Raw genomic sequence first — 24,392 nt, 5'->3', positions numbered from 1 at the left:
CTATTAATTTATTATATTTTAATTTCAACTAATGTAATAAGAAGCAATTAATTCATGCATTTTGAGACATTTGGAAAAAATGCACACATTTCTAATAAATCAAACATAAGGAGAATTTTGCAAACTGAAAATTTTAAACTCTTTGATTTTATTTTGGTCTTGTTTTGGAGAGACAGCTCTCCACTGCTTATTTCAAGCCCTGCTCCCAGAAATGACTTATTGTTAGTTAACACTGTCACGTGAATTAATTAGTGCTGTTCCTCAGGAATGATTTTAGATTTAGGGGGGACACATTTGTGAGACACATTTTGATGGAATGGAGTGTAAGGAAGTAAAAAATCTTTTCCTCTACCTTTCTTGGGTTCTCCAGGTGGGTTTCTGTAAGTTACACTAGCCAAAGATAGATAAATAGAGAAAAACAGAAGGTTATTAACATGTGCTTTCTGCTCATATGCATGGAAGCACCCAGCAGTCAGTAACCCCAAAGGGTGTTTAGAACTTGGGTTTATATACCATCTTCTGCTAAAACCAAAGAAAACGGATTTGTAGTTCTGGGTGAGGAAGACTAGTTATGGGAAGGTGACCAGGAAAAGTATGGTAAACAGGGATTGTTTAGAAAGGTTTGTTATGCATATTTAAGTCTTGTCTTCACCATTGATAGGAATTGTTAAAATTTTGTTCTCTTCTTCCTACTATGGAGTTTCCATATTTACATCTTTTTTTCCCAAAACTTCTACCTTTAAAAATGGAAAATTCGGGACTTCCCTGGTGGCGCAGTGGTTAAGAATCTGCCTGCCAATGCAGGGAACACGGGTTCAAGCCCTGGTCTGGGAAGATCCCACATGCCGCGGAGCAGCTAAGCCCGTGTACCACAACTACTGAGCCTGCGCTCTAGAGCCCGTGAGCCACAACTACTGAGCCCGTGTGCCACAACGACTGAGGCCATGCACCTAGGGCCCATGTTCCGCAACAAGAGAAGCCACAGCAATGAGAAGCAAGTGCACCGCAAAGAAGAGTAGCCCCTGCTCACTGCAACTAGAGAAAGCCCACACGCAGCAACAAAGACCGAATGCAGCCAAAAAAAAAAAAAAAAAAGATGGAAAATTTATAAATAGAAATTCCTTTTACAAAAGGAAAACAAAGGCCCTGTTTTTAGACCTTTTCCTGGGTCTGCTGGTTCTCAATGGCCTTTAGCTCAAAATAATCCATATGCGAAAGAGACATATATGGGGGTTGGTAACTTTTGAGAGTCAGGGTGACTGTATTTACACTCCAGTTGTACCACTGTGCCTTGGACAAGGTTGTAACTTCCCTGAGTGTTAGATTCAGTAAAACTACTCTCTAGGTTTGTTCAGAAATTTAAATGAGATAATGAGCGTTGTTACCAAACTGAACTTGGATCTGCTCGCCTGACTGGCAGCAAAGCCAGTGTCCTGGCATCAGGGATGAAGAAAAGTACAGCATCCATTGCAGGGTGCCAAACAAGGAGAATGGGCAGCTCATGCTCAAAAGACCTGAACTCCCTGATGGCTTTCAGGGAAGGATTTTTAAAGGCAGCATTTGGGGTGAGGGTTGCAGCTCATGGACTTCTCTCTGATTGGTTGGTGGTGAGGTAACAGGGTGATGTTTTGGGAATCTTTATCATCAACCTTCTGGTTCCAGCCAGTCAGGGGCCTACTGCTTGTGATCAGCATGTAATCACCAGCCTCCACCTGGCTGTGGGTCTTAGTTTCTGCAGAACAACTCAAAGATTTGTGTCAAATTGTTATGTATATCCCTTGAGGAGGAACTAGGACTCTGTTTTATCCTTAAACTATTGTTTAAGCTGTTACTGGTTTTCTTGCTCGACTGCTTTTCCTTTGTTTCTGCATTCTCTCACTTCCATAATTAGTACCTACTTGAGTTTGCTCTTTGGAATTTGGGGGAGGCCTAGGGGACTAAAGCCTTTTTTCCTACAAACAAGACATGGGGGTCACAGAGGGGCTTTTATACCCAGGAAGGCCCCGCCGGAGCTCTGCAGGTTTCCTTGTGAATCAGCAAAATGTCTAGCACATAGGATGCTAATCATTATTATTACTGTTACTACTGGCGCTGTACCACTTGAGAGTATTGTGATTTGGAGGGTGCTGAGAGCTTGCTTCTTCCCTCTAGTAATCATTCCAATTAAATGACTTCTTCTGGTCCATGTTTTGAGAATTCCCTTACAGTACAATAAATTTGGGAATGGGGAAAGAATTGCCCATCCCTCTTTTCTCCTTTTACTTTCATTCTCATTTTTGTTTTTGTTTTTGAACAAAGAAATTTCTTTCAGGTCTATTTATTTTTTTTACTCTCTCATCATAGCTCCAGGGACAGAGTTGCTCAAATGGTAATAACTTCTTCAGGAATGATTCTAAGGCATTTTTGCTGATTCTTATCTCTGATTCTCCTTTGCTTGTCGTTTTCATATTCACATTTCTCTCTCCTGTTATGCTAATGTGGAATGAGCCCCTTGAGTATAAGTGCCTAGGTGATTTGAACCCTGCTTAGAAGAAAGGTTTACTTCTTTCATTTTTGAAGAAATTGAGCTCACACTGAGTGATGTATTGTTAAGAAATATTATTAACTTAATATTTTGTGCTTTGAAAATCATTTTACTTTCTCCAAACCCACCAAATGGTATCAAATATAATTTTATAATATAATTGCTTCAAGATGATAGTGACAGTATTGCTTTAACTATGATTTATTTTTTTCTTTCTATTTTTGTTTTTCTAAAACTTTAAAATTGAATATATATTACCTTTATAATACAGAAAAACATTCATTTTTTAAAAGAACAGTATTTTTCATTATTTTATGTACACTAATTACCATATGCATCTTTATTTTAGAAGTATGTAACAGGTTCAGCCTATAAGATCTATGAGTCCAACCCTCGAACAAACAATTCTCTCTTTAAAGTGATTTCAACAAATAATGTTACAGTTGGTATATTTGATAAAAGAGTGAATAGGTAGAGAATCATTAAGTGGTCCCCAAGTGTACTCCTTATTTTTCCCAAATGTACTTTTAAAGATATAATTGATATTATTAGACTAAAAGAAGCAGAACTGATATGACAGGTTATTGGATCATTTTACAAGATATACAGCCTTATGTCTTATGTGTGTTACCTGTTGACTGTTTTTGAGTGTACAGTTCAGGGACATAAAGTACATTCACAGTATTATGCACCTGTCACCACTATCCATCTCTAGAGCTTCTTCATTGTCCCAAACTGAAATTCTGTGCCCAGGAAACAATAAACTCCCCATGCCTCTCTCCCCAACTTGTCTCCATGAATGTGACTATTCTAGGTACCTCATGTAAGTGAGATCATGCAATATTTGTCCTTTTGTGTCTGGCTGATTTCACTTAGTATAATGTTTTCAAAGTTCATCCCTGTTGTAGCAATGTTATGTTATTTTAAATATCTCTTTTTTAGGTAGTTGTACTCTCAGTGGCAGAGCACACTGTACAGACTTCAATTAGCTCTTATTTCCCTGTCCTACAATTTTACCATACATGCTCATACCCCAAGAGTATACAGTGTTTTTCTCTATCTCTCCATTTCCTTGCTTAATGCCTGGTGCTTAAACAGTTAAATTACAGTTGAATGAATGAATGATTGGATAACCCAGTTGATTAATCAAAATGTTTATTTTAGAGTAAATCCTACAAAGAATTCTAGGTAAAGGTCAAACATCAGTGCCTGTGTTCTAGGAAATCCTATTTCTGGAGTCACCTTCAGTGCTCCAAAGGTCATATAGGTCAAGATAAAATAAGATCAGAGTCGTATTTCATCCATTATTTTCATTAATGACACTGTAACAGCCACTAAGTCAATTACCAGCACCTACATGTACTTTCAGCCATCTAAAAATAAATTATCATTAATAGCATCAGAAAGTGAACAAGGGAGCACAAAAAGAGAACACTTCCAATCCTTATATCCCAAATGAAAAGGAGTGAATATTGTGAGCAGATTCTAATTTACATTTGATCTATAACTTAATTATAACAGGAAATTCACTTCTAAACTGCAAAGAGTTAACATTTTCAATATTTGCATTAAAATAAGTTGAGACAAAACATCTGTTCTAATTAGCTTTCATAGAAATGTTAAAAGGACTTCAGTCCCCCTTTACCATTACCACTCATCTTAGTGTCAGAGTCAATAATCAGACTTCACATTATGAAGATAAGAATACACATTAATACTAATGTAAAAATGCTGAGTTGTAATTATACACACATTTATGTTCAACTGATATTATCAGTGTTTTGTTTTATTTTTAAATTATTATTCTGCTCTGCTAATGCCAAGAAATCAAAAGAGTCCTTGTATCTGGATTGTTGTGATGGTTACATGAATCTGCACCTATGTTAAAATTCATGAAACTGAACACATAGAAAAAAGTCAATTTTACTGTATTAATTTTAAAATAAAATAACAGAGAAGAAAGCTAACAATAAAATCTGTTATGATTCAAACACTATATAACATGCATAGATGTATGTTAAAAATTATGTATATATAAAGTATATATGTTTATATATTTATATATATATAATATATATATATTTAAAATATAGTTGCCCTTTTTTCCATTAAAAAAAAGACCATGTCTACCAGACACTAAAAGAACAACTCAATAACTGATCAATTTAATGGGGATAATACATGCAACCCAGTTAGACTGAGTGTTCAACTCAGACAAATTCTATTGGCTTCTCTTAAATATGACGTAAATAATTAAAGAACCCAATGGGAAGGCAGATATTAAAGATTTATTTAGAAATATTTAACTCTTACTTGTTTATGGTCTGATTATCCCAAATGATGCTAACTTTCGTTTTGCACATCACACGGTACAGAGTCGAAACAATGTTCTGGTGATTTCACTGCTCTAGTTATGGTTGCTTCGTATGTGAAATGATGCAGCTAAACAAGTATTTATTAAACAGAAAACTGTGTTTCTGGGATGGGGATGCAAAGAACGCAGTAACCTCCTTTGCATTTTATAAATATGTAAACACGACTGCCTCCTTGGATGGGGAAGCACTCACTTGTGTCCAGCCCTCGACTGAGTATCGATACTTTATGTATCTCATCTGACTCCTCCCTCCACAGTGCAGGTATTTTTATTATTTCTATGGTAGAACGTATCACCGTTTACCAAATATTCTGCTTTCCCTCTCCGTGGGAGCGTGAGAATCTCTGCCTAGTTAAGCTCAGGAGCAGCTGTGTGACTTGCAACAACCAGTGAAATGCGGGAAGAAAGTTTAAGCCAATGATTCTCTTTTCCTCCCCCTCTTCCAAATTCACAGTTTGCAAGTGGAAGCAACTTGAGCAAAGCTTTATTAGCCAGTCCATGAAAGATATGTAGCATGAAGAAGAATTACATTTTTGTTGTTATAAGCCACTGAGATTTTTTTAAAAATTTTTAAATTTATTTTTGGCTGCATTGAGTCTTCGTTGCTGCACGCGGGCTTTCTCTAGTTGTCGCAAGCAGGGGCTACTCTTCCTTGCGGTGTGCAGGCTTTTCACTGCAGTGGCTTCTCTTTGTTGCGGAGCACGGGCTTCAATAGTTGAAGCACGCGGGCTCAGTAGTTGCAGCGCGCGGGCTTCAGTAGTTGTGGCGCGCGGGCTCAGCCACTGAGATTTTTGAGATCGTATGCTATACAGCATAACCTAATGCATCCTACTGATACATTGTCATTTTATGAATGAAGAAAATGAACATTTGGAGATATTTAAATAATTTGTCCGCAATGACTAGCAGTAAATGAAATAAATAATGTAGAACCTAAGCCTCTTAGACTGCTGAGTCCTTTTTCTTAACCAGTTTTCAATAAATACTGGAATGGAATTGTATATCAATTACAAAAGTAGAACAGGGGATGAAGAAATAAAGTGTTGTATGGGCCACAGAAAGTTCCACCCCAAATGGAGTTTAATTTTGAGTGATAAACAAGAAATTTCCAGGCAAACTGCACCATTCTGTGAATATACTAAAAAACATTTAATTGCATACATTTTATGAGTGAATGGTATGGTGTGTGAATTGTATGTCAAATAAGCTATCTTTTCATGCCTAAGGGTAAGTGGTATAGTTTGTCTTTTTTTTTTTTTTGAGGTATTTTCTTGCTTCAACATATATCTTAGATTAGCTGAAAAAAAAAACATAGCAGTGTTACATAATTTAGCATTTTAAGTATGCAGATACAATACTTCCTAACAAAGCTATAATCTGAGAGGGCTTTCACTGTGAATGCAGAGACATCTGAATGCAAGTATTAATATACACTGAGTGACTTTGTTCAGCTGGTAGTATATATATTCAGAACCAGGTAGAATATGATGATTAATTTGATGACTGCTGGGCAATAAAAGTGAAACTTAACATTTCTTTTAAAAATGCACCATACGTAAATTGCTTTTTTAAATTAAGCCTGTTTTCATTCATTATTTTTTCTTTGCTCTTTACGTTCATTAAAAAATCACAAACAGGGGCTTCCCTGGTGGCGCAGTGGTCGAGAGTCCGCCTGCCGATGCAGGGGACACGGGTTCGTGCCCCTGTCCGGGAGGATCCCACATGCTGCGGAGCGGCTGGACCCGTGAGCCATGGCCGCTGAGCCTGCGCTTCCGGAGTCTGTGCACCGCAACGGGAGGGGCCACGACAGTGAGAGACCCGCGTACGGCAAAAAAAAAAAAAAATCACAAACAGTGAGATGAACACCAATTTGTAATAGGAAAACCCCATGTGAAAACACCAGATAGAAATACTGTTTTGTTGATCTGTTAGACATTCTCTGGTCTTTACCTATGAAATAGTCACCATCTATTTTAAGCAGCCTTGGTACATCAACCCTTAGATAAAAAATGACCATATATTAAAATAGATACTATTTCTATGCTAGTTGCTACCAGGGCTCCTTAAAACACACCCATGTGCATGCATGCACACACAGACCTACACAGGCCTGTGTGCACACATGTCTGCACACAATAGTTGCCTGTCTACTCAGACTCCCTTACCCAGCTCTGAGCGTAGGGTTGCTCATGGCTGCTGTTCTTGGGCACACCATTTATAAATTATTTCCATAAGAATGTACACTGTAATTCCAATCCAAGGCTCCAACAGACTTTTAGAATTATAACCCATGGTGGGGCTACCTATAAAGAATCTGATCTTTTCTTAGACATATATTTACTTACATATTCATATATAATTTTTCACTGTTCTAAAATTAAAACAGGCTGATTATCTGCTTGTTTACCTGCCTGAATATGTGCTTATTTACCTGCTTTAACCAAATGGAACTAATTGAAAATGTGTCTTCCTATCAAATAGCAATTATATTTTAAATCTCTCTCTTTGTATCTTGATGTAGTTTTGACTCAGATCTACGTTTATATGTTTGGCGGTGTACTCAGCACAGTCCTAGCCATTGTAGAGATCCAGAGAGGAGTAAAACATAATCGTAGGCCTTGTCCACCTTCCATCTGGAGATGCATGACCCATGTTGCAAAGTAGAACCAAGGAGATATTTTGGTTAACACCAGGAACAGGTTGCTGAGGAATCACAGAGGAGGAAGTCATCTCTTGCAGTAGAGAATCTGTAACTCTAAGCTGAACCTTAAAAATAGAGAAGAATTTTGAAAGGGGAAGTAGCCCAAAGGTTACTCTTAACCAACAGTGCTGAGAGAGAAGAGGGATAAAAGGAAAAACAAAAGAAAAAATATGTACTTTGTCTCTTTGGGGTACATTAATCTATGTTAAGTCATGATTCTTTTAGTAGAAGAAATACAGACTTTAAATAAGGGGCAGGTTTATTTTTATTTTGTGTTCTGGTGCCTACTATTACAAAGTTGCAAAGTCTGTAGAATGAAGCTGAAGATAATTACTAGTGGGAAATCTAATTCTGAGTGCCAAAGGGGAAAAAACCCACCAAATTTATCCTACTTGTTTGCTATTAACATTTTAATTTGAAAATTGTCCTACTATAATAGGGCAATGCTTCATCTAGTGCAGTATCCTGTTAATAGGAGAAGGCCACTCTGAGTGTTTCCAACAGAAACTGCACCCTTTCTGGCCCTGGGTCATGTTTACTGGGAACCCGTTTCAAATTTAGATTTTGCAAGTCAATACAAGTTATCTCTCCTTCACTTACTAGGTAAGGAAACTGCCTTGTTGAAAAGCTATTCTGTTTATTGATATATTCCCATTCATGTATATGAAAACGTGTTACCATGAACTTTAAATACTGTCCAGGGAAGAAGAATGTTAGATAGTTTATGTATTGAGAGCCAACACATAAGCACATACTGGATTATCTTATTTTATTTTTACAGCAGCCTGGTAGCCCAGTGAGGTAGGTATTATCACTATCTCCATTCTCCAGATGAGAAAACCAAGGCACAGAGATTGAGAGTAAAATTTCATTTCACAAATTGTGTTACTTGTTAAGGTATCATTTTTTTTTTACAACAGTATGTATGTTGAAAGTTAGCTAAAGCTGAATCCTGCGCCTTTAGAAAACAGATATTTTTGTATAATTTGTTTTTCTCACACTGTTCAAGAATCTTGATATTCAGGTGTGAAAAACCTGAAAGACAGAGAATCTAGCAGGAGGACAACATATTTATTGTAGAGTAGGTGGTGATAAATGTTGCCCTGCATCCCACAGCCTTATTATACATGGAAGGTGTTGAGTAAGGAGATGAAGAGCCTTCTAACTAAATACCCAGCCAAGAAATGTAACAGTTTTGTGAGGGAAATCTTCAGATGATGTGTTCCCCAGTTAATTTGCTGCTAAATAAGAAATTCTTGAACTTCAGTCCCAATTTAGTAATCTGTATATAACAAGGTATATCCCTATTAATGCCTGGAAGAGAAGGTCAATAAAGGATATCCATGAGTAGTATCATTTGGTTATTTGAATCTCTTAGAAGGATTTTTTAAACCAACTAAACTGCTCCTAAGAAGATGGTTAGTTTGAGTTTGTCACTCTATTCTTCCACTTTGGTAAAAATACTAATATTATAGTCAATGGAAAGAAAATGAAGGAATGAAGGGTATGGGTGATACATATGCATAACTGAGCCCTGAACAGCTAAGAGAGGTGACTGTATGGCATTAGGTGGCTCTTTGACTCCATAAGGTCCCTCAAAATACTGTTCTAATGATAGAACGAGATGACAGATGTGAAAGTATGGTACAGTATTTTGTGGAAGTATGGTACAGTACTTTGTGGAAGTATGGTACAGTACTTTGTGAAAGTATGGTACAGTACTTTGTGGAAGTATGGTTCAGTACTTTGTGGAAGTATGGTACAGTACTTTGTGGAAGTATGGTTCAGTACTTTGTGGAAGTATGGTTCAGTACTTTGAAAACTAAAAATCACTGGACACATGCAAGCTACTGAAGAGCAGTTCCTTTCTTGACATTTTTATCTCTATTGGACCTTTAGTGTTCTCTCTCTCCTCCCCCCTTTTCCCCTCCCCCTCTTTTTCTCCTTCCTTCTTTTCCCCCAACCCATTGATGGGCCATAAATTAGTCACATTTTTCTTTTTGCTCACATAAATGGTTTCCTTACCACCGTTTTCCTTTTACCACTCTTTTTTCTACCCACTTTGTATCCTTGGAGGAATTTAGAACCATCTCTGAATTTCCTGATTTGTTTCACTTAAACTTGCTCTCTTTAACTTTGCAAGACAGATTCTTCTTTCTGCTCTTTCCTTATTTCTCTTCTTTGGAACTCTGCAGCTTAAAGGTAGGTAGTAGTAGGTGACCATTGGTGAACTGGTTGGCTTCATTGTCTGATACTCTGCCTTTTGCACAGTAGATACTCAAAAATAAGTGTTTGCTAACTAGCTAAAAAAGAAACAGGTGAGTTACAGATTTCTTTTTCTCCTTCAGCGTTAAAAAAAAAAAAATGTTGACTTGCCCTAAATTTGGGAACTTTATTCACGTACACAGGATTCTACAGCTTTGACCATTTGCCTTAAATGTTGTAATGTAACAGGGCAGAATATAACACTGCTTTGAGGGAAGGGAGGAGTGGTGTTTATTTTGAAGTATGCAGAAATCTTTTTTACTCTCTAGGCATTACATGAGCTTATGTCTGTTTCGTCACCTAAGAGAGGCAATGACCGTGAGGAAATAACACTTCTGTGAAATCCTCCGAAAGTCATGTTAAATTCCCAGATGTCACCCTAGAGTGATGCTGGTGGACTTTCACTCGGGGAGCCTAGAAGATTGGTCCGTTTTCAGCTGTGTGTATTTGCTTGCACTCGTGAGAACTGATCTGAGGGAAACCATTCTCTGATTTGTTACAGTGATTGTTTTCTCCTTCCATCTTTTTCAAGGAAATGGCAAAAATCCTTAATCACCCCCGAGTGTATGCCTTTCTGCACATACCAGTCCAGTCTGCCTCTGACACTGTGCTCATGGAAATGAAAAGAGAATACTGCGTGGCTGACTTCAAAAGAGTAGTGGATTTTCTGAAAGACAAGTAAGTCTATTAGCATTTAAGAAAATAACCATCTCCTTTTTTCTTTTAAAAGCATGTGGCAAAAATGCACTTATGGTAGCCACAATTAAAGGTACCAGAGAGAGGTGAGACTTTCGAAGCTTTCAAAGCCTTTAAGTTTTCCTTAGACACCCTTGATGTGGTTTCTTCTTGCCCCTCAGTTTTATCCACCTTCCATCTGTGCATCGCACCCCATTAATTTGTGTAAGGTTGCCAGTCTTCCTAAGGTAATGTGCATTGTGATCATTTCTGTACCTGACCTTGTAGATGAAAACTGCTTTAGCCTTGCTCTGCTTAAATCTCCTTTAATGTGGCTTTTTGAAGTTGTCAACTGATTTTGACGTGGAGGTAGGTCAAATCATGTCACTACAAAAGAGATAATTTTCTATGAGATACCGTTTTTTGAAGAGTATCTGGGAATGTCTTTGCTTTTACACATTTATCCTTGTGGTTTTCTTGCAGAATGGGATTTATAAGGAGATTTTGGGATTCTGTTTTTTTAAAGTTCAAGTTGCCATTGACCAAAATTAAGGCACATTTACACAATCTCAGACATGAATGATAATTTTGCTTCCACAGAAAACACTTGCAGCCTATAATTATATTCTTCAAAATCCTACTTCTCATCATCACCAAACGTTGAATGCCTTCTGTGATTATAAAAGGCAGGAAATAATGCTGGCCAAGGTCATACAGAACATTCTCGTCTGGGGCACTGTTCTCCCCACTGGGGCTATGTCATTTATCTTGGCATATTTGTGGCCTGGGTCTTTCTACTTTCCATAATTTTTTCCCATAATCTTTTCTTCTGTTGTTTTTCTAAATTAAAATACAACTCTTTATATCCATCTTCCTGTTTATAATTATGTACCTTTGTACCAAGGACTACGTGGATATGATTGCTTTATACAAATTGTAAGCAATTATTTTTTCCACCTTCAATTAGTCACTTATCCTGACTACATACAGGTTTTTTAAAAATCTTTTTCTTCTTCTGTTTACTTTCTCCTTCCTTCCTCATCTTCCCTTTATGTGTCTACTTTTTTTTTCACCTCTAGGCATTTCTTGATTATCCTAACCACCAGAAATAAAGACACTTGGTGTGCATTCAAGCAAATACAGCTAATTGTTCGAATATTCAAATCAGTGAATAGAAAGTATATTTATTCTAAGATTTCATAATTATAATCGTTAAGTATATACAACTTTCAAAGTTGAAAATAGAATAATGATGGATCTCTAATACTTCCTGATCTTGAACAGAACTGAGAGCAAGGCTAAAGAATAAGGATTTTTACAATAGATGTCTGTTGTTGGCCTGTATCCCTCCTTTGCATTTATTCTAGCTTATTATAGGTAAACTTGTCTCACGTAAGAGAGTCCTTCTGGGCACGCTGGTGCTGGTGAATAGCATGTTTTCAGAATTGCAAATAATTGGTTACACCTGTGAAATTTCTTGCCTTTTGCTTACTAGAGCAGTAGCAAATAATGCATACAGTCCATACCTGTTGCACAAGATTTTGCCGAGTGTAGACATGCAGCCTGTTGTACAGAATGGACTAGAACACTTTCCAAATAGTTGTGTTAATGTGATTCAGTGAGGTTAAGGAATCAGCAGCTCCTTTTACCTCCATTTGGGTGAGTGCTGACTCAGTTGTTTGGGAAATTAATGTGGCTACTTAACTGGGCAACAATTTCCCAACAAGTTTTAGCATTTTATGTTACTCCAAAGATGGACCTTTTAAATCTGTTGCATTTTGAACAGTTTCAACAGCATCCAGAACTAAATACCGGTCAAAAGATGATCCCATCAAAGTATTAGAAAATAGTACTAAGCTCATTATTCTTTCTTTGGATTCTGAATTACACTGTGGCATCCATGTGACTTTTCTAGAACTATCCCAACTGTGTGGAAGGCTCCAGAACCTACCTAGGGATCTCCAGTATTTCCAGCACTGGAAATATCAGAGATCCCTGGGGAGGAAATTAGAGATACCTGGAGAAGACAACCTATCCCACTCATCCATCCACAATTTCAGTTTCAAGTGCTGTGACTCACTGGGATTGGAGAATATGAGTCTAGCCAGTTAGCATCTCCAGGTGATTTTTAAAAAATTAACTCTGTACTATATATAGTTTTAGACAGTTCATCAGAACCAAAAAATTGTATGTTTTGTCCCATCTATCCTGTTGCTTGTAAAGAATAGTATAGCCTCAATCTTGTGAGGACTCTATAATCTAACTTTACTCTTTAGTGGAAAAGTTTTCCTGTCCTCTCAGGGAAGTTCATCTATCCAGTGAATAATTTCCAACTATGATGGACATATAGAAATAAATGAAATATTTTAAGCACTCTTCTGCTCTGACATTTACTTACTTTTCCCTATATAGCTTTATGCCAAATAGATTCATGATTCTTGGAAACACCAAAGTTTCAGGGGTTTCTATAGAACCACTAGTCTGGATAACTGATCCAGCATAAAATTGTTTTGTTCAGTGTTTATTAAAATTTAATACAGTATTGTCATTCTTAGAAAGAGGGTCTGATATTACCACATTGCCCTAGTTTATGTCTAACACTAAATTCATGCAGTGGCTCTCACTTAAAATGGTGTGTCTGGTGCTCACTTTTTCTGTTTTTTAGAAGGAGTATAAATGTGGCCCTTTTCATTTGCATCTTTTTTCCTCTGAAACCTTTGAAGTCTTTTTTGTAATGAACCTTTAACAAACAAGAGTCTCATTTATTTATTTTTTTCTCCAGCAGTGTGAGGCTTCTCAAATATTCATGTTATGAATTTAGGGATGAGGTATTTCCTGATCTGTTTCCTAAAAAAATCCAATCTTTAAAACAACCTATAGCATTTGAGACTGAAATCCACACTATGGGATTTTACATAAAGCTGCATGCTTTTAAGCTGTTAGTTCAGCGGTGTTCATGGTGCCATGTTTCTCAAAGTGGAGGTGAAATCTTTTTAATTAATTTTCTTTACAGTTGAAATTGGCCCCTGTTTTAGCTGGGAGCAGTAGAAGTTTACATATGAGCCAACTTGAAGCTGATTCATTATTCTCTCCAACTGGTTGAAAGTTGGCAGCTACTCCCATAATGGCAGCTAGATTGAAGATAACCTGGTAGTGTTAGCACGTGTGGAGGCATATGGGAATGTACTAAATCAGGCAACCTTTGCAAAGAAAAGTGTCTAAATTACTTAATATACTAATTTAAAACCGCTGGTCATGAGCAGACAATCATATGACTAAAATTATTCTATTCAAATTTATTAATCCTGTTGGAAAATTAACTAAGTCCTTTGATGTTTTTATTTAAATGGATAAGATGATTTCTTGAAATATGTAATGGGATTTATAGGGATATGGAAGAAAACTACATAGAACAAAGCAAGAGATGCAATTCTGGTTTGAGAGAGATTTGTGTTTTTATAATTTTTAATAAATACCTCATAAATTTTACTTTTCATTACCTGTCACTTTACTGGCTTCTCTGTTGTCTTTTTAACATAATACTGGGATTTTAAAAAGTAGAAAACTTGAATCATTTATTTTTATTTTCTCGTGTAATTTTAAAGACTTACTTCCCAATGAGAGGATTTTTCACTGTGATATATGGCAAGGATGTAATTAGGGTTCCCAGGACCTTGGGGCCTTGGACATAAATTTTAATTGGGTCCTACCCGATTTGAGCAGCGTTGAATTTACACAGTCACTCCCCAACATAAACTGTATATTCACATATATTTTTTTAAAATGACAATATGCAGAGTTCTTAAGAATATGTTCTAATGCTAAGTAAAAGAATGGCTTAGTCCTCAAATTCACACATGAAAGTGTGAAAGAAATATGCAAGAATGTCCTATTGATAGATACGTTTTAAGAAATGAAATGGTTGGGGCTTCCCTGGTGGCGCAGTGGTTGAGGGTCCGCCTGCCGATGCAGGGGACGCGGGTTCCTGCCCCGGTCCGGGAGGATCCCACATGCCGCAGAGCGGCTGGGCCCGTGAGCCATGGCCACTGAGCCTGCGCATCCGGAGCGTGTGCTCCGCAACGGGAGAGGCCACACCAGTGAGAGGCCTGCGTACAGCAAAAAAATAAAAATAAAAAGAAATGAAATGGTTTATGAATTAAAAGACCTAACCGTTTACACAAATTATTTTATTAAAAGTCCAGTGGACTTTTGATTTATGTGAACTAGACCTTAAACTTGGGAGACAAGGTTCTTCTCCCTCACTCAGTAAATAAAATTTGAATGAATTAATGACCAGTTTGTTTTCCTTGCAAGTTGCATGGATCTAAAGTAACTTGCACCGTACTGTTAGCGTCTTTGTGTTGACTTTTAATTCCATGGTATTATCTATCTCAGAATTTACCATTATCATTTGTCAGTGTACTGTGTACTTCTGGATTAATTTGTCTTGTTTCCCATACTAACCCTTTTAGCCCTGTGATACCCATTCACACACCCCTAAGTTTACTATACCCAGAGATTTCCAAGTGAAATGCCACAACCAATAACTAATGAGTACTCACGGGTAAAGGGGAATCTTTTTGTGGGGAAAGCAAACTAGAGGGGAAGGGGCAGCTTTGCAGAGAAAGTCCTGTCCTCTGACCTCTCTCCTGTGTGCTCAGACAGTGAGGAGGCACAGGGGCATGAAGCTGGGGTCAATCTGGCAGGATGACTTCTCTGAGTCACAGTTACCTCATATCATCCAGCCTGTCCTATTCCCTACATTTCCAATCTATCTGCAAAAAAGTCGTGCTCACTCGTTAGTATCCTGAGTTCTTTTTCTTCCTTTCATTAATCTCTGTCATCCGTGTATCCATACTGGAGCACAACCTGATAAAAGGCAAATTACATTAAGCTTGTATTTTATTCTGTTTATTTTCCCCCTCTGTCTAGTTTTATTCCTAGTGGCCTGGAAACGTAAATAGCAATATTTGTCAGAATAGAAGAAAAGAAAATTGCAAAAAAAAAAAAAAGAAAGAAAAGAAAAAAGAATGATTCAACAAGCATTCAGTAATTAAGTTTTCTTCCAGATGCATTCCCAGGTGTGTTTCTGTTTGCTGAATAACCACCTCCAAAATAATTTAGGCAAAACACTTCCCTCAAAGATGTTTTCTGGCTCTTTTTCATCATTCTTAATATCTTTAACTAGGTGGTTATTTTGGGAGTCCCTAGGATCTTGTTCACGCTTTTATCTTTTGTCATATTTCTTTCTGAGGTAGTGAAGTTCTGTTCTTTTCCCTTCTCTCCCTTGCTACTTTTAAACTTTTTCAAGAGAATGAATACATATCATTGAAACAGTTATCTAGTAGAAAATCATTTACTTTTTTCTTTTTGAACATGGTATTATATTTATATTTGGAAGATTTTGACATCATGTGCTAAATACCGTATTATTTGGGGATTACCCCAAATTTGATTAATTGGTTTGAAGGTAATTAAATTTTCTATTGATATAGCTTCCTGTTGTCCTTCTAGCCTGGTTCAGAGAGAATTCTCATCACCACTCACCTCTTTCCACCTCCTTTTGTAATATGATTGTGTTATTCCTTCTAGGAACTGAGACTCTCCCTTCCCTCAATCCTTTGTATGTTTTCTCTACCTCAACGTTTTGTTGTAAACATTAGAGTCTGTCAAGGCATATTCTGATAGTAAGCATTTTTCCTTTCAGAATGCTTCTTTTATTCCACAGGGCTCACATATCGTGAGGATGTTGTCACAAAAACCTTGGCAAGTATCTAGGTTAGATATTTTTAATCTGCACTTTACAGAGTGAAGGTCAGGGTTCACATGGTTAAAAAGACTTGTTGAAATCCCATAGCGACTTAATGCATAATAGGACTAGATCCTCAGTTTCTACTGTGTAACAATCTTCCAACCCATTCTAATAATACCTGTTAATTAAATGATTCACTTTTTCATTTATCTGTTTTGTGCCCAGCAAATGGAACAATAACAATATCAATATTACTTAACATGCTAATAGTAATAAAACCAATAACTAATATTTTTGAGTTTTACTTTTGTGTCAAATACTGCTATGAAGGCATTGCATATATTAGCTTATTTAATTTTTAAGGCCCAAAGATGTTAAGTAATCTCCCCGTGGTCATGCAGTTAGTGACAGAACCTTGATGAAAACTCAGGCCATGTTATTGCTGAGCCAGTACTCTATTGTTGTTCTAATCTAAGGCATGTTGCTCTAGGGATGGAGACAATAAGGTGGACTCAACAGATACTGAGAAGATAAAAATTTACAGTGTGTGTTCAGAAGGGAATATGAGGAAGGTAGGCATGAGTGTCAAGGATGGCTCCTTGGTATCTTATCTCAAGACATAGTAGAAGAAGATGTAGTTAACCAAGATAAGGAAATGAGAAGAAGGAGGAATTTGGGTGGAAAAGATAATGGCTTTGGTTTTAGACATATTGAATCTGAAAGGCCTTTGTAGGCAATCCAGAACTGCTCCTGCAGACTATAGAAAATATGGGTCAAGAGCCCAGGAGGGAGATGAAGGTCTGGAGAGAAATACTTGGCAGTCATCAGCATTTGAGGAGTAGATGAAGCTGTGGGTGATGAGATCGTCCAAAAGAAAGAAAACAGGCCAAGAACAGAAGTCCAGGGAACATCAATACTTGAGTGGTGGAAAAGGAAAAAGGATCCTGTGACAGAGGCTGAAAAGGCACAATCAAGCCAGTGTAGGAGGAGACCCAGAAGGAAATAACACCGTGGAAGCCAAGGGATGTTGCAGTTCTAGGGAAATGAAAATGGTAAGGGTCAAATGCCAACTGGAGTTGCCTCCTATAAGCAGACGTGGGGCTAGGTGCTCTGGGTTATATGGGAAAATAAAAAGTATTGTTAGATTACTTTCTTTACCAAATACTATAAGTGTTCAAAAGCTACTGAGTTGTAGTCATGGCTAATATGAGAACAAGTCTTCCTGGTCCTTGGTTGATGGCCGCATCCTCAGTTCCTAGCACAGTGCTTGGTTTGTCCCCCTTTCACCTCCATATGGTTGCACTGCATACATGGCAACCAGGGGCACAAGAACAAGAAGCAGGGATAATGTGTATTTGTTGAAGAATGGCACTTACTCTGGAACCAATAACATTAAGGCTTAGAGTAGTATTTCTCAGTCTGCTTTAATTAAAGTTCTCTTTTCATAGGCAAGAAAATCCCCTAATGTTTGCAGAGAAACTGATATAGTCCCTTTAGTGGAACATAGTACTCTGCTTTCTTAGAGATTCAGTGTTCTGTGGACCCCTGCTGGCTAATAGCTAACAATACTTATTAGACAACATTTATTGAGCATATAATGTGTTGAAAGTAATGTGCAAATTGTAGGGGTTAACTCATGTAATTTTCACCGTGGCACACACGAGATAGGAAATATTATTACCCCCATTCTACAGGTGAGGAAATTAAGGCACATAGTTAAGAGACTTGCCCCAAGTTACTGTGCTAGTAACTGGCAGATTCAGATTCAGCCTCCAGCCTGTGATCCTCCAAACTTCATTTGTTGCTATCATGGCATCCAGCTTTTTCAGGTAGGATAATTTTTAGAAACATTAGGGATAATGATAAATCTCCAATTAAAAATTGTACTATACTTTTAAAGAGAAATTTTTAAATTTTACATGCTTTCTGTTAAAAATTTAATACCTCTTTCTATAGTCAGTATGCCCTTTTTAGCTTTTACTCCCCATCCAGGTGGAGTCACTGGGTTAAGGGGGTGATAAATTGTTTGAATGTGACCACATGGAGGAAACCTACAAATAGAAGTAATGAGTGGCTTACCTGTAACAACATCTTTAACTATAAGCTGTGCGTTCTTCATGAAGTGTGTATATAAGTAAATAAAATGCTGTACTAATGGTTATGTGTTTCAGAGCTATCATCCTACATGACCTGCTTGTTGTAAAAACTTTGTAAGTCTTCATTTCTACCTCCTAGTTATCCTTTTCCCTAGAGCCAAATATATTAAATATACAGCTCAAAATCCTGCTCGTAAACAGCCGCAATTCTTAGCACTGATCATTTTCTCACTTGCTGCTGCATAAGGAGAGAGAACCAGTTATTGGTCACTCTTGCCTCCCCTTTCTCATCCGTGTCATCATCTTCTGATAGACATTCACTGAGTCCTCATTATTCTATCCAGGACCTTCCATTCTTTTTTTTTTTTTTTTTTTTTTGGTACGCGGCCCTCTCACTGCTGTGGCCTCTCCCTTTGCGGAGCACAGGCTCCAGACGCACAGGCTCAGCAGCCATGGCTCACGGGCCCAGCCGCTCCGCGGCATGCGGGATCTTCCCGGACCGGGGCACGAACCCGTGTCCCCTGCATCGGCAGGTGGACTCTCAACCACTGCGCCACCAGGGAAGCCCCAGGACCTTCCATTCTTAACAGAAACAACAACAAATCAAGGGAGCATGTATAGTGCGTGCAATTTTGACTGTTCTACTAGGCTTTGCAGTACTATTCAAAAGGTACCAAAACTAAGTCAGCAGCAAACAATGGGGAAAAGACTAGATAATGTAAGCCACCATTGTTTTTAAAGTTTGAATCTCAGATTATTAAAATCTGAACAATTTAAATTCTGGAAATAAGACCAAAAAACATCAATGTGAATTAATTCCAAAGGAGCCAGAGTCTTGCATTTATTCAACTGTTATTAATTGGTTATAGAATATATGTTAGGCACTTGTTAGGTGTAGAATATGAACACAGTAAAACTTGATAACTGTCTTTTAGGGACTGACATTCTTAAATCATGGATAATATTATATAAATACTTGTAACTACAGTGTTTGGTAAGTATAGTGAAACTCTAACGTTAATTCTGGTATAGCGGGTGGGGACGAGTATAAATGTTTCTTATAGGCTTTCCATGAATAACAAAGAAATACTGAATTACAGGTCTTACATGAAAACCAACCTCTTTTCCTTAGACAATTATACTTTGTAGGTTTGAGTTTCTTTATGATATCATAAAACCTACTGCTATTGAGAAAGGCTTTAACTAGCTTACGCACACACACAAGTATATTTATGTATATAAAAATCGAAGTTCAGTTTGTCTGCGAGTGGCAGAAAAAAAGTCATGGCATAAAGAAAGTAGAAGTTTATTTTTCAGTCATGCAAATGAAGTCCAGACTAGGCAGTAGGGCTTTATAAGGCTCCGGCACATCAGGGATGCAGGCAGGCTAAAGCTTTCATCTCATGGTCCAACGTGGCTGCTTGAACTCCAGCCATCAGATTTGCATTCTAGTCTGTAGGAAAGTGAGAGGCAAAGAAGAGTACGTGTTCCTTCCCTTTAAATGTTTTCTGAAAGTCACACGTGTTACTTTGATTATATCCAACTGGTCAGAACTTAGTCACGTGTTTGCACTTGCCAGAAAGAAAGGCTAAGCAATGTAATTTTTATTTTGAGTCGCCTTGTTCCCATTTGTAAACAAAGGGCTCCGTTGGAAATAAGAGTAAGTGAGATAGCGGGGAGCAATTAGTAGTCTCTGTCTCAGTGTTTCCCATTTGATCGCTCTTCTTGCTACATACAGAACTTATCCTTTGTCTAAGAGAGATAACCCAAGCCACATCTAGTTACCCTGTCCTACTGTACCAAGATCTATGGTTGACGCGCTACCTGTTTTAGAAAGTCCAGATGTGGCTTTCTGTGGACTGATGGCTGTAAACGAAAGGGCAACCCAATAAATTCCCCATTTAAAATGGAGTAAAAATAAGATGATTATAACTTTTAAAATTCCCATTTGAAAAATGGGAGAATGTGAAACACATATCAGCTACTATTCGATGGGTATTAACAAACCCTGCTTGGTAGAAATCATGAAGGTTTTCTGCCCGAGCACTGAAGGACATTCTTCAGTTATCCCATCTGATGAGCCCTGATTTCCCTCTGTGAGAGAAACTCCCTAGTTGATTGACCTTCACGGCCATATCTGTGAAAGGCATTAGGGAGTCTGATCTTCTGCCTGGGTTCTAACACTTCCATGCCTGCTTTCTTCTGGTGCTGATTAGAGACATGGAAATTGCTTTAAGAGCTGTACATGATATGCAGATCATCCTGGTGTATCTTTGGCAGCCCAGTTCCCTAAAAAATTTAGTATGCTTTCAGTCTGTTTGTTTCTTATCCGTTCCATGAACCAGTGTAGTCGAAAGTCATGTCTGGGCATAGTTTTGAACCTGAAGACTCTTATTTATTGACCTCTGGCCTCTGTTTATCTCCCGCCTCTGAACTTACTGATGACTCCTATCAGATCATCTGAAACTCTCTTAATCCCATCACTGCCAGAAAACTGGGCCAGTGTATGATGGGGCACCAATTCTATCTTCCATGGTATTGTAGCCAGTGCTTGTGATTGCTTTGCTTGGCTTTTGCAAACCTGCAAACCTCAAAATCACAGAATTCTCAGTCAAATTAGACTGTAATTCATAAACAGAGATTTTCTTAGGAAAGCTCTGTTTTCTTAAATCTCAGCTTGCAGCTGGCCAGTCCTAATCTGTGTTCCTTGTTGCTAAGAACGGTAAGGGGAGCCAGCTCATATTTAAGGTTCTGAATCATTTGTTGCACTTCTGCTGCTGCAGACTTAGTTAACATTTGGTCTGTCTTCCAAGGTTCAACAGATGACAGTTTGACCAAATATTTTGCAAACATATAACTTTAATTAGCTTTCCAGCCTGCAGTATGGGTTCTTTCTACCTGCTGCCCAACTAAACTAATGCCATACTTTGAGGTTCTGTCACATGTAGCCCTCCACTTTAGATAGGATTGGTTTTGGCTGTGAATTACCAAAAACATAAAATAATATCTCAAAGAAGATAGTTGTGTATTGCCCTCTCGCATTTAAAGAAAAAATTTAGGAGGTAGTAATCTTGTGCTGGTGGGATGGTCCACAGCAGCAAGGACTCAGGATTCTGTCTTGTTGCTCAGCTCTCCTCAGCCTGAGTTTCTGTGTCATGGTCCATGATGACTGCTTAAATCCATCCATCAAGTCTGCATTCCAGCCAACAAAAAGGAGAAAGAATTGAAGAAAGGTGTACCCCTCCTTTCCTTAAAAGTTACATTCTTGGAAGTTGTACAGGACACTTAAACTTATATCTCATTGATTAGAACATGGCCATCCCTAGCTGCAAGGGAAGATGGGAAGTAATAATTTCTTCCAGGCATCCATGTGTCTAGCTAATAATCTATTTCTGTGGAAGATGGCGGGAATGGATACGGAGGGGTCACCAAAAATCTCTGTCACTACATGTACTTTTTTAAAAGTTCTCATGTTAAAGTTTGATAACTGCCCCTAAAAAGAGTTGAATTTGTAATCATAATTCTAAGCATCTAGTTATTTTTTCTTGGGTGTCATACCTTCTTTTTTGCACATGAACCAGTTGATATTCTTCGTTTCTTACTGTTGCTGGTGGGGTTGGTGGTTTCATTTTTTTAAATGTACATATACTGAGACCACCTCACAAACTAAACAATATTTTGGCATATTATCAGTTGTCTATTTTGAGTGATTATCAGAAAATGCCATTTAAGACTTGAAGACTTGAAGACATTTAACGTCTTCATTTTTTTTCTAATGTCAGAGATCAGTGTTATCTCAATTTTTCTTGTCCTAGATGTCCTTTTTGTATACATGAGCAATTGGCTCAGCCTCATGGTGAGTTCCTTCTTGTGGTTCTGTACCTTCTAGGGCATATCCTTCTACCCACTGCTTCTATCTGTCACACTAGATCAAAAAGTAAATGCAAAAGCCTTAAGTGTATTTCTCCTGCTACCATCTCCAATTCAAGATGACAGTATGCTGGAGTTGGCATTCTACCAGAATTACTAAATACTTTCATGTTAGAACAGAAGAGACGAAGAGGAGAAAATCACATTTTTCTTTTATTTGTTGGGGCAAGCTTATCTCCACCCCAGTATTTCCCCTCCATTTGTGTGGGGTTACTTGCCTGATGTGCTTTTGCTTTATTTATTTTAGGTGTCTTAGATTCCTAAAGGAATTTCTTCCTTATAAACTAATCTATTTTGATCAATGAAATCAGTGGTTTCTTGTTAATAGCCTTTAAAGTGAACAGATTTCTTTTCTCTTTATTATTTAGAGCAAGTTGTTTTTAGTCTAACTATGTAAATAAGACCAAGCATCAAACACCTTTTAGAAAATACCATTTTAATTCAACTGTCCAGTAATGCCTCTTTTTCATATACTTTTCCCTAATTTATTGTGATTCAATGTTTTAATTGTATCGTTGGAAAAAGTATTATTCTTTTGAGTTTTTCCTTGAAAAAAATTATTTCATTGTCTAGTTTGCTCTTAACTCTTTCAACTGTTAATTCTTTTTTCTCCCTTTTAAATACTTTGTGCTTTCATGAATCATGATATAATTAAATTCTGAAGAGTTTTTCTACTTATAAAAAAGTCAGAATTCATCTTAACTTTTATAGTGTAATTCCCTGAATTTTTTCTTATAGAGATAAAAGAGACTAAATTTGATGGGAAACTCTACAACAGAATCCTGGTACATAGGAAGCTTTTAAAAAAAAAAAACTATTAAATTTTAATACATTTTCAAGCAATATTTTCATGCATAAAAGATGTATGTTTTCCCTTTCTGTAAGCTAAAATAAATTTCCACTTTTTTCCCCAAATAAAAGAGCAACAGAAACAAACAAATAGAAAAACAGCATTTGCATAAAAACATTACATCATGACTTTTTCTCTGGATATTACTCACTGAATAATTATATTAATTTCTAATACTTACTGAGCACTTAAAAACGTCCCAGTCACTCTTCAGATTGGTTTATGTATATGAACTCATTTAATTCTTACCACAACCCTGTGAAACACGTATTTTTGACAATCACATTTTAGAGATGAAGAAACCAAAGCACAGAGAACTTGCAGTTACATAGCTAGTAGGTGATGGAGAAGACTTTGAACCCTGGTTGCCTGGTACCAGGGCTAGTGCTTTTGAACTATTGTGCTGTACTATCGCACGTGCTATGCTCTGAATAAGTACTGCTCAAAAATTGGCTCACAGACCAGTGCCCGTTTGCAACCTCTTTGTCTTTGATGTACAAGATTACTGAAATTGAAAGTAAGCGCTTAGATTTTCTGGTAATTTAACATTCCGAAGACATCAAATTTATGATATATTTTTTAGTAATTCACCTTAGTTGTGTTTTTAGAAATGTATCAGTCCATAATGAATTGAAAAGAAAACTGGTTATTCTCCACAAATAGTTCAAGAAGCACTGCTCTAAGGAGAGTAGCTTTTATAGCTGTTAGGTGCTTTTAAATTCATGATTTCATTCAATTCTCACAATAACCCTGCAAGTTTATGGTGCTATTCACATGCTTTAGGTTGAAAAACTAAAGATCAGAGAAGGTACATTTGTGATGGATCTGCAATTCAAAGCCTGGTCTTTATTCTATACAGTATAGAAACGATATTCTCCGGTCCCTGGTGACACTCATATTGAAACATACAAATTTGTTGAAGCCTTTCAAGATATTTTTTCTGTCGGTTATCTTCATAAAAGAGAACTGAGCTTGAATAAGTAAGAATTTTTTTTTAATTTAAAGATTCTTGAAACCTGGAGAATATAAAGAGACTAATACAACCTGGTCATGTATTAATCCTTTGTTAAGGTATTATTTTTATTGTGCATTATTAGAGGCAATTCTTACTTTAAATGTATAGCGGCAACCCTAGTTTCACTTACTAAGATATTTTTATTTTGACTTATTGGAGGCAATTGAGATCTTCTGGCCGCTGCCTCTCATGGTGATGGCAGAAAGTAAG

The 24,392-nt window shown here is 37.3% G+C and overlaps 1 protein-coding gene across 9 annotated transcripts in view; it reads left to right on the top strand.

Moving 5' to 3' along the window:
* The window catches only part of CDKAL1 (CDKAL1 threonylcarbamoyladenosine tRNA methylthiotransferase), a 669,277-nt gene that overhangs the window by 407,009 nt on the left and 237,876 nt on the right, over positions 1–24,392 (top strand). For all 9 annotated transcript variants that reach the window (XM_082638078.1, XM_082638075.1, XM_082638082.1 and 6 more), the window contains one exon: positions 10,397–10,542. In XM_082638078.1, coding sequence (XP_082494204.1) covers positions 10,397–10,542 — 146 coding nt within the window. The remainder of the gene's footprint in view (positions 1–10,396; positions 10,543–24,392) is intronic.

Source organism: Mesoplodon mirus (assembly GCF_964341445.2).
Source record: "Mesoplodon mirus genome assembly, chromosome: 12".
NCBI classification, from domain to species: Eukaryota; Metazoa; Chordata; class Mammalia; order Artiodactyla; family Ziphiidae; genus Mesoplodon; species Mesoplodon mirus.
Note: the sequence above shows the minus strand (reverse complement) of the source record. Positions and strands in the feature narration are given on the sequence as shown.